Source organism: Corvus hawaiiensis, chromosome 2 (genome assembly GCF_020740725.1).
Source record: "Corvus hawaiiensis isolate bCorHaw1 chromosome 2, bCorHaw1.pri.cur, whole genome shotgun sequence".
In the NCBI taxonomy this organism is placed as follows: Eukaryota; Metazoa; Chordata; class Aves; order Passeriformes; family Corvidae; genus Corvus; species Corvus hawaiiensis.
In genome coordinates, this window is record NC_063214.1 from 68373930 (window position 1) to 68385021 (window position 11092).

Sequence of the window (11092 nt, forward strand, 5' to 3'; positions counted from 1 at the left end):
CATCTCTTATCTACAGTCTGGGAAATCTTTCCACTCAATGGAACGTTACCTCATGTAAACCAGAAATGAACTGATTAAGTGCCCACATCAGTGTACAGGGCTAAATCACTTTACATACATTGTGCCACAGGCTGGAAAGCCAAAGAAATAAAAGAAGGAAAAAGTAATACATGATTCTATGTATGTTTTTTTCTTCAGCAAAGACATGGACATTACAGAATCAATGTGATGTGGCTGTACTTGAATAGCAACTGAGGAAACTTACGAGTACAGATTTTACAGACCTCCATGATGTTCTGTGAAAGAAGTGATACCAACAATTCAGGTACCACCTGTAAATCCTGTTAGATCTTTCAGAACACTCTATGTCCATTTTGTCAGTTAAATCCTATATTTTCAATGCAATTAAATGGTAGAGTAAGAAGATACAGCATCTCCTGAACTAAATGAAACTTGAACCCAGCTATTCTTGAACAGAAATCACCTAGAAGAGGATCTATCCATAGGCATTACATATCTAGCCCTTGGACAGTATTTATCACAATAAAAAATTCTATTGCAAAAGTAAGAATCCTAGAATTGATGGAGCAAAATTACTCAGGACTTGAAACCTGCACCTCAGATAGGTAGACTGTGCCCGTGAAGAGTTGCTGAATGTAAATGGGTCAGTTTTCATATCTTTAACATCTGTTGTTTATGCCCAAGAAAGCACATCAGGGGCAAGAAAATTAATTCCCCAATTGCTGTCAACTGCGTTAGGGAACAGCAATAAACAGCTTACTGTAAGCCTCTAGCTACAATAAAATTGCTGTCAATAAAGTGTGGCTGATATGGTTTTGCTGTGCTAGAAGAAGAGATTCTTTGGAAGTGAAAATCTGAAATGGAAACTAAAAAGATTCTCCCTTGTTCCTATATACAAAAGACCATTATCACAATATTGCAACAGCATAAAACTCTCAAGATCCAGTTCTCACTCACATGTGTCGCACAAATTTCTTAGCATATGTGAAACTTTGGCTTTGGATATTTGGGACAGATGAGACTCGAGTGATTTTGATAAAAATCTTTTGCACAGGAAACATTTAAAGAGAAATGAAGATTACTAAGCTTTTACCGTCTGATCTGTAAACACAAAATGTTCCCTACTCTAGTTTAGCATGTCTACTGTCACTATTGAAAATGGTATTATAGCTTAGGGTTATGTTCAGATTTCCATTATAACTTCCAGTTTTCACATGCTCTTAACTTTCTGAAAAATTCTTCTTTTCAGTTGAAATTTTCCATGCTTGGTCTCAGCTCAAAGATGAATTTCTTTAGACAGTCAAGCAAAATCTGTTAACCTATTTTTCAGTTATACAACAATAGAAAAAATACACTGTACATTATCACCATTTCTAATATTTTAGTATAGATATATAAATATACAGAACTAGAAAACAATTGAATTTTACATGCAGACACTTTTCCAGATGACTAGTCCTCACCCAAGACTAATATCCATGCTAATACATAAACCAAATTAAGCATACAAAAGAATGTAGGTATTTTTTATTTATACTAAGTGATGAAACAAGGCCACTAAAAATAATACTGAGTGCAGAATTGTGGAATGCTATGGTTACAGAATTTTAATATTTGCAGGTGACGTAAGCTCTGCACTGCTGTTCCAATGCAGATTTCCATCAACTTATGCACCTTGAAATTGCCACTCTCAGCGTATCAAATTAAGAGTCATTAATGTTTTCAGCTTTTCTCTTATATAAACCCCAAACTTACAAATTTAAGCACTCCAGAGTAAGATAACATCAATTAGATTTGCCACATAAAGCTTAAGTGATGTGCATTGATCAGCAGGAGCCTGGCTACTTGTTCCTTGATCAGGCAAGAAGTCCACTGGCTGGAAAAGGAATAAAGCAACCTCCACAGAGCTTATGTTATTGAGTATAAGATTAAAAATATACTGCAGTACGGAATGTATTTAATGTGCCATTCAAGCCCCAAATCCTTAATTTCTGCCACTAGAGCACAGAAATACAAGGACAGTGTTAAGATATATTCAGTTTTCCTGTATCTACTAGAACTGTGCATATTTCCAAAATTTCTAAATTATCATCTTGATTCAGGAAAGTGCTTATAGTGTGCTTACGACTCGAAGAGAACATCACAAGTGACTTGGACTTTAAGGACCTGCTTCAGTTCTACCATGATAAATGAAAGTTAAGCGCATGCCTAAATGCATTTTGATTAGGAATGAAGACTGAAGGTTTTGCCCATAACCTATACTGATACATATTTTTAAAACTGTGTTATTTGTCACTGCTGTGCTTTAAATCTGATTAAATGAAGTTGTTATAATTTAAAATTGGGATAACCACAGTAAATTGGCCCTAATTTCTTTTATTATTTAATCTATTGTTAATCTAATGGCATTGAGTAAGAGATTTTGTCTGTTTATTTGCTTTTCAAAAGAGGTCTTTCACATAGAAGAATACAACATGTTGTCTTCTGCTGTATTTCTATGTAGCTGTTTGGTGTAATGACTTACTAATTTGAAGCGCATTTTAAAGTTCAATCAAATACTGAAAAGAACACTGATTGAGAAGCCTGCATAGATTTCAGTATTCTTTATGAGTCATAACACTGATTTTGGAAGCTTAGCTATATAAGCTGGTGGTGTGCAACATCCTTTCCATACTCCTAATTATGCGAATTAGCATTTAGAACAATCCCAAGTTCAAGTATTCAAAAATGCCCTTTTCAGAGCATCCACCAGGTTTACTGCAAGATAGGCACTTGAAGGAGGCTTTGGTTTTCATACTGGGTACTTGTGAAACATCAGTCTGTACAATTCGAAGTCACATGCAAAGACTTAACCACAGAATTTCCACTAAATTTACTGATGACTGCACAGAAATTGCCCAACAAAAAAACCCCAAAAAACCCCACAACCCCCCCTCCAAAAAACCTAAGAATTTTTCATTGAACAATATATTTTTTTTTATTCTAAAAGATTTTTGACTTAGGACCCAGTTCTAGCAGATTTCTAGGGCCACATGCCCATCAAAAGTAACAGGATTTTGCTTGAATGAAGTCCAAGTGCTGACATATGTCTCAGCTCTTTGTTAATATTAATGTATCTGCAAGACACACTGTGTGTGTGTGTTTACCTTAGACTAAAAGAAACTGTAACTAAAGGTGGAGGATGCTAGTATTTCTCAGACATATATTTATCCTATATTTTATCTTTCCCTATCTTAACACCATCCACAACAATTCCCATGTTCTTTACAAAACACACTGTTACTGAATAGATATGTAACTTAACTCAACATTAGATGCAGAGAAATTAGTTGTGTTAAACCTGAAGAAAACAGTACAATGGCACAGAACTAAGTATCTCTTTCTAAAGGAATTTGTAAAAATTTTTTTCAGATGTTGGGGCATTTGCACACTCTACTATTCAGTAAGATCTTTAAGCAATGTGAATACTTTGCTTAAAGGCCATACTCTATCACAAATCTAAAAAAAAGACCTATGATGGTGTATTTCACTCCTGTGCCAATGAATATTAGCTAAAATGAATCCTAATTTTTATGAATTACAGACAGAATAGGAAGATTGTTGACGATTACTACCATTGATGGTTATACTACTCCAGCCAAAATTGACAGAAAGCATAAAAAGATTACATGCTATAACACTCATCATTGGGAGAAAAAAAACCAAAAAGACACTATCTCATTCCCCACGGAATAAAAATATACGTGCTCAGTTTAGGTAACTGTCTACCTAAGAAGGAGTTGTATTTTCATTTACATGTAATAATACAGCTTTTGCAGGGAGCAATCCAAATCATGAGTATCTGCTGACTTCAAAAAGGATACACTAAGACCTCAGTGAAATTTGAATCAGGTCCATATTTAGTTATAATTACAGATATTATTAAATGGAGACTAGTGTATTTAATGTAATGAACACAGGTAATGTTGGAAATACCACCAGTCATTCTTTGGGTGTGGGAGTTTTTTCCCCTCATGTTCAATTTCACCATGCAGAGCTTACACATTCTGTCAGGTAAAAATTTTGGGTGTCCCAACTGCCTCTAGATACTACAGGGAGTTAAGTCTGAGTTTTCTAATGGAGTTTGGAAAGCTAATTTAAACTTAAATTAAAATAATCTCAGAGCAGAAAAAGAATATGTGGTTTGGGGGGATTACATTTTGCAACTATAACTGAGAAGAAAACTTCAGACGAGTAAACACAGATTATGCAGAGCTCTTCTGTAATTTTTGGGGGTGTTTTTTTAAATCGGTTCTTTTTTTAACTTATGCCGACAGTGTGTGTACGGTGCTGTGAGATGGCTTGGGGAGTATATCCTTCTTTAAGGTCCCTTAGAGATCAGGGGTTTGTGAGATTCTTCTGCGGTGCTCTCAGCGTGTCGTTCTAAGAAGGAGTTGCGTCAGAGCAGTCACTTTAGCAGAACTGCCTCCAAAGCGCTCGTTTTATTCTTAGCACCTTGTTAGTGCGACACCTTACAGACACCCAAAGTCAACACACACTTCTGGGAACGGCACGTTCATCTCAGATAAGGCTAATGCAACAGCAAGAGGACGACTTTGTCCTAAACTTGGCTACCGTCAAAATCTTTTTCCAAAGACAAGCCTAAATGTGTCTCGCTTGGTTCCCTAGGATCCATATCCCTAACAAATTCAGACAAATCACTATCACTTGGAGGGTACTGCGCCCGCAAGGAACACGGATGCGACTCCCAACACCGACCGAGCCTCTGCGACGACGGAGCACCGAGAAAGCCGCCTCGCAAAGACGCGAACTTAACCCGCGCCCGCTCCGCCTGGCCCCTCGTTCCAGAAAGGGCTCCTCGGCTGGAACTCCGGCCCGATCCGATCCGATCCGATCCGGCCCGGCCCGGCCCGGCCCCTCCGCGCTCCCCGCCCCCGGCCCCCTCAGCCTCCGCAGGGCTGGCGCGGGGCCAGCGCGCGCCGCGCGGTGCCTTGGCGCCATCTACGGGCCGCGCGCGCGCGCTCCCGCGGCGCCCGCAGACGAGCGCCCGTAAAATAAATTAAGACAGCGCCGCGTTTAAATCTTTATTAGCAAGGAATTATTAGACCTAAGAAAAAAAACTAATGCTGGATTTGGTTGAAATATGAGTCTCTCAGCCTCCTAATCCCTCTTCATATGGCGTGTTTCACGGTTTAAAATGAGCTATGTCAGATCACTTATGCATTACTAAGATGAGAAAATATTTACAATGGACGGACTTTTTTTTTCTTTTTCCTGCATAATTCAGATGTATTCAGAGAACGCATTCCTTTCAAAAGTATGCTTTGGCCATTTTTTTAAAATATGCAGCAAACTGTCTATGCGATACCAACTTTCATCTATTACAACAAAATCATGTTGAACTCAAACAAGAGGAAGACTTACATATGGCTTAGTTATATCCTAACAATAAACCACGTGCTTCACTGATGCAGTAGCTTGGAAATTTGGCTGTCTTTGTCAGGGAAAAAAAATTAACCCTTTTAGCAACACTAACTTAGCAAGGTTCCAAATCAGCTTGAAATGGAAAAGACATTCAAGCCAACTCACTTTGAAATTTGAAACAATGTACATATCCCTTCAATCTTGAAACAGTCAAATTTCTGACTGAAATTTAGCATATAAGAAAACAGTTCTTCAATAACTTTTACAATTGGACAGTTAAATACTGGGGAGAAAAAAAAAAAAGTCTTTTTCTTCAGTTTTGTTTATGCACATGTATATGCACATGCATGGAGGCATAACAGTCCTCTAACAATCAAAATTCTTCAAAACCCAAAGTATCAAAGGCATTTTGCAAATGCATGGTTAAGCCCCAGGTAAATAATAAATGGGTCAAGGTTTTTGTTCGTTTGTTTGTTTGTTCTTGGTTTTGGTGTTTAGTTTGGTTGGTTGTTTTTGTTTTTTTTTTTGTTCCCCCCATAATGTTAACTAAATTAAATTAGAATGAAACAAAAAAGAAACCCACAACACAGTGGCACTTTTAATACTGGTTGATCGGGCACTTGTATGCAGTACTTATAGACCAGTAAAAGTGCTCGTTTACCTGTCTGGTGTGTAAGGGGCCCTTTGTCTTGAAGCCTCCTTGGGAACTGCACTCTGAGGCACTGAAGTGATCTGAACTAGTGGAAGAGCGTTTGGAAAGGGTGTCACAACCACCAACAAAGGTGTTGTCCAACGGGAGTTCCTGAATCACATGGTGCTTTTTCACTGAAACGGGAGTGTCAGGTTTGAGATGAAAAGCAGACTGCGGAGAGGCAGATTTGTAATGCTTGGCAAGATCAGGACTGTTAGGCTTAAAGGTTGTTGGTGGTGCTGTGCCCCAATCAAATCTTCCTATACTTTGCTCCTCCAGCTCTGCTGGAAGGCTTATTGTCCCGTTGATAGGTTCATGAACTGCATCATCAGGTTTGGACTCCTCAATCGTCACAAAGTTCAAAAGGGAGCTCTTTGGAGATTTCCTTTTCTTCCTTTTCTTTTTCTTGTTTTGCTTGTTTTCCTGATTGGGAGACATCCACTCAGCACCTTGCTTGCTCCTCTGGGCAGCTTTGAATCTGGATGCATGTCGACAGCGAACAAGGACTGTGACAAATATCACCACTATGACTACCATGGCACCTGCCACAATAGCGATCATGATTGTGAGATAGTCCTCGTTTTGGTAGGGTTGGCTACTGTCCCCTATGTTCCGATCCAAAGGTGTTTCCATAGTCCTGCGTATCAAGTCATAAATATAAGAGGCATTTCCAGCAGTATCATTTACATATAAAAATACAAGCACAAGAGTATGCAGGGATTTGGGATAACCCAAATCACTTATGTTGACAACTAAGCGATGCAGCCCCACATCATTAGGAGTTGGTTTTTCCTCCAGAGTGATATTACCTGTCACTGGATCAATCCGAAACAAACCCTTGTTATTGCCACTTACGATTGTGTACTTCAGCTCAGCATTCATGCCAGTGTCTATATCCACAGCAAAGACTTCAGCTACCACCGATCCTGGAATTGCTGAGAGTGGCACTAGCTTAAAAGAAGTGTTAGAAGGTGGGTAGATGACAACGGGACTGTTATCATTAACATCCATCACGTTTATGGTTACTTTCGCTGTAGAAGAGCGAGGAGGTTGCCCTCCATCCACTGCCTTAACATCAAAGGTGTAAGAGCTCTGCTGTTCTCGATCAAAAGAAACATTAGACTTTATAACTCCAGAGTATGGATCCAGAACAAAGTTTTCATTGTCATTCAGGATGGAAAGGGTCACTGCTTTATTTTCCCCGGCATCTGCATCAGTCACTGTGATCACCCCTACCGTGCTATACTTTGGTAAGTTCTCGGATACGAAAAACTGGAAATGATTATGAGTAAATTTGGGACTGTTGTCATTTTCATCCAACACAGTAACAATTACAGCCGCTTGACTCTGCAAAGGAGGGGTGCCGTTGTCTCGGGCTGTAACAGTGAAAATGAAACGCTCCTGCTCTTCTCTGTCAAAAACTCTGGAGGCTGTCAAAACTCCTGTCTTTCGATCCAGATCGAAAAAGGAGGCATTAGGACCAAGCTGATAAACAATGTCTGCATTTTTCCCACTGTCTTCATCTGTGGCACTAATAGTTGTTAAGTATAGACCACGCCGGTTGTTTTCAGAAACTGACAGCTCAATTACAGGCTGGCTGAAAATCGGAGGGTTGTCATTTTCATCCTCCAGCTTAACTCTTACCAGGGCAGTCTGGTTCAAACTGGGCTTGCCAGAATCAGAAGCCACAATTTTAAAGCTGAATTCTTTGGTGCCCTCATAGTCCAACAAGGAGGAGGTCTCTAACAAATACTGGTTGTCATAAACTGCTTTCAAGTGGAAGGGGACCTCTCTCTCAATGAAACAGATCACTTTGCCATTCACATCAGTGTCCTTATCTGAAACTGTAATTAGGGCAATCTTTGTATTGATGGGATCTTTCTCAGATAAGTACACTGTGCCATTGATGGGGCTTATTATGTACCTGAGGTCTATGTTGGGAGGGTTATCGTTTACATCAGTGACATTGATGGTGACAGTTGCCCGGGCCGGTGTAGAGCTACCATCACTAGCCAGCACTGTCACTTTGTGAACAGCAGTCTCTTCTCGATCTAAGGACCTCTGAACTGTAATCAGCCCGGTGGTGTTGTTTAAAGCAAAAAATCTTTTGGTGGCAGGGGCGACTTGGGCACCAAAAATATATCTGATTTCTGCATTGCTTCCTATATCAGCATCTGTAGCATGAAGCTGAATTACAGAGGTGCCTACAGGGGCATTCTCTGGTATATGGACCTCTACTTGACTCTCTTTAAACACTGGCCTGTTATCATTGACATCACTTACTGTGACTTGCAGGATAGCTGTGCTGGATTTCTGGGGGGTACCTCCATCCTCCACTTTGATTTTCATCACATAGGTGTCCTTTTGCTCTCTGTCCAAGTTCTGCTGCACAATCAGTTGAGGCCATTTCTCCCCTTCTGGAGTTTCTACAATATCCAGTCCAAAGACACTCTGCCCGTTTAACAACTCATAGTGCTGCACACCATTGAAACCTGTGTCAGGATCTGTTGCTGATGGGATTGGAAACCGACTGTTGATCAGAGTGTTTTCTGGGATGGAGATATTGATGACAGGGGATGGAAACATAGGCGCATTATCATTAGTGTCCTTTACAATGATTTTTATTTTGATCAGCCTAAAGAAGTCATTGGGGAGAATCACCACTTCAAGTTCAAAGAAACACTCGTTTTCTTCTGCATAGGAAGCTCCAGCACACAGTTTTTCTCTGTCTATTCTGTTAGACGTTGTGAAGATTTCCCCTGTGTTACTGGATACTTTGACCAGAGGCGCATCCCCTGCTTTAGACACCAGTCTGTATACAAGGCTGGCACTGGTCCCTGTGGCAGCATTGATATGAGAAATGTTCAGGTCCTTTGGTATGTTCCCTATGGGTACGTTTTCAGGCAGCTCCTCTCTAATAGTGTAAATAAGTTCTTGAGCTATAGCAGAATCCAGCCTTAAACAGGCAATCAAAGCAGCCAACAGGTAAAAATCTCTCAGGTCCATGATAATGTTTTTATTCTCTTTTCACGGATTTTAGGACTTAAAGGTTTCCGGAGAGGAATGATGTACGATTTGCAAGAGGAGGCATGCATGGACTGCAGGATGCATTACATCTCATTTCTTATTTGGAGACATCACTGTCAACACAACCACACAGAACAGCATTATTGTTTTTTAGGCATGATAAATCCACAATCTCCAACTACTACTTGTTTTTGCAATGCACGCTTCCAGCAGTACATTTTCCTAGTGCTCCCTTTTACAAGCAAGCCCTCCGGACAAATGCACCAATATCCCATCGGCTGCATTTTCACAGAGCACGAATGAAAATAACTACTTGCAGGATTAAGGGTAGCTACTGTTTTGACACGTACTTTCTGAATAATTTCTTGGTACACCGTGTAATCTGTAACGTGCATTCCCCCTCTACCCTCCTCCACCCAGTCATTTGGTGCAAGTAAAAAACCTTCCCGGACTACTTCTGAATTCTAACTGCTATGTCAGCTGCCAAACGTAATTTGCTGTTTGCTTCCATACATATTTTTTAGCTCTTGCTAACCAGATTTTTCTCTGCTCGCCTTGCATGCCCCTCTATAGCTATCGTACTGGGAAATAACCACCCGGACATGCTGCTGCTGCAGCAGTCGTCACTGGCTACTTCACATCCCTGTTAACTGATGAGACAATAACAGGACTTACAGTTTCTTACACTCTCAGCTCAATGTTTCTTCTCCAGATGTTGGATACTTCTCCTGTTTAATAACCTAAAACTTTATTTGTTTTTAAACACAGTCTAAATCAGGAGGCTGGAAATTCCAAATATAACTTAGAACCAGGAAGCATGTTTATAGATGGGGGAATATACATTTTCTGATGACATGAGGAGAAAAAAAGGTGCAGCCTTTCCCCGTTGACACTGATCTCCCTTCAGGATGATATTAGCAGCTGCCACATATAAATACTGCAGACTAATAATGCAGGTGGAAAAAAAAAAAAAAAAAAAAAAAAAAAGGAAAGCTACTGACAGACTTCTGTTTGCATGCACTACTAACTGCGAATTATCGGGGTGCAAGGCTGCCAGCACCCACAGTTTGACGGAACTAGGCAGCCCTAAGCACTAATCTTATCTGCATTAAGCTGCACGGTAACTGATGCTGTGATTACTTCTAGCAGAGTAATGCAGGTAGGGATGCAGAGACAGCGAGTAGGTGAGCCTTTCCCACCAACATCAACTGAATCCCAAACACTGATTCTTTCCCTAGATAAATATACTGCGTGTTGGCTTTTTCTTTTTTTTTCTTTAAAGGAAATGCATCCCAGTGTAAGGGTAACTTTGCACTTACGTTAGTTGTCTACCTTTGACGATCTGCTGCAGCTAAGCAATGATCTGTTCCAGCAGATACAGCACAATGCATCTGGTAAACCACCAGTTTTGGAGAAATCAGCAGCAGCCAAACGCTTCCTCCTTGAGATATGTGTTGCTTCGGGGTGGCAAATTAGCAACTCCAGGGAACAAATTCACAGTTCTGTCGTTAGTCATCCTCTCCACGTTTCATTCCTACGAAGCGGCGATCCTTTGGGTGTCTAACGTGCACGCAACAACCCAAACAAACAGCAAGGGAAAAATCCGGTGCACTTCTTAGAGCGGGGGTATTTTCCACTCTGCACTGCACACCATTCCCATCCCTCTCTCGGCAGAGCAGAGGCAGCTACATGAAGTCTGCAACTTCTGACTGGAAATGGCAAGAGTTGGTCTGGCGGTGCTTCTCCCTCTTTAGCTTTGGGGTGACAGTTGCCAAAAAAAAAAAAAAAAAAAAAAAAAAAAATTAAAAAAAAATCCTAATAGGTTATTGCTTTAGTGACGGGAGGAAGCGGCGGCGCTTTCCCTCCTCCCTCCCTCCCTCCCAGCCTCTCTCCCTCACATACGCTCTCTCCTTCTCCCTCTCTCTCTCT

General features: G+C 40.5%; 1 protein-coding gene across 8 annotated transcripts in view; it reads right to left on the reverse strand.

Moving 5' to 3' along the window:
* Window positions 1–11041, reverse strand: part of PCDH9 (protocadherin 9) — a 684038-nt gene extending 672997 nt beyond the window's left edge. For 7 of the 8 annotated variants that reach the window (XM_048295527.1, XM_048295525.1, XM_048295526.1 and 4 more), the window contains exons 1-2: window positions 10483–11041; window positions 6107–9276 (exon numbers count right to left, since the gene is read on the reverse strand). In XM_048295527.1, coding sequence (XP_048151484.1) covers window positions 6107–9142 — 3036 coding nt within the window. In that variant the 5' untranslated portion in view covers window positions 9143–9276; window positions 10483–11041. Of the gene's footprint in view, window positions 1–6106; window positions 9277–9838; window positions 10463–10482 lie in introns of those variants that run through there. The other variant, XM_048295524.1, reaches the window with a different exon arrangement.
* Window positions 11042–11092: the final 51 nt, after the last annotated feature.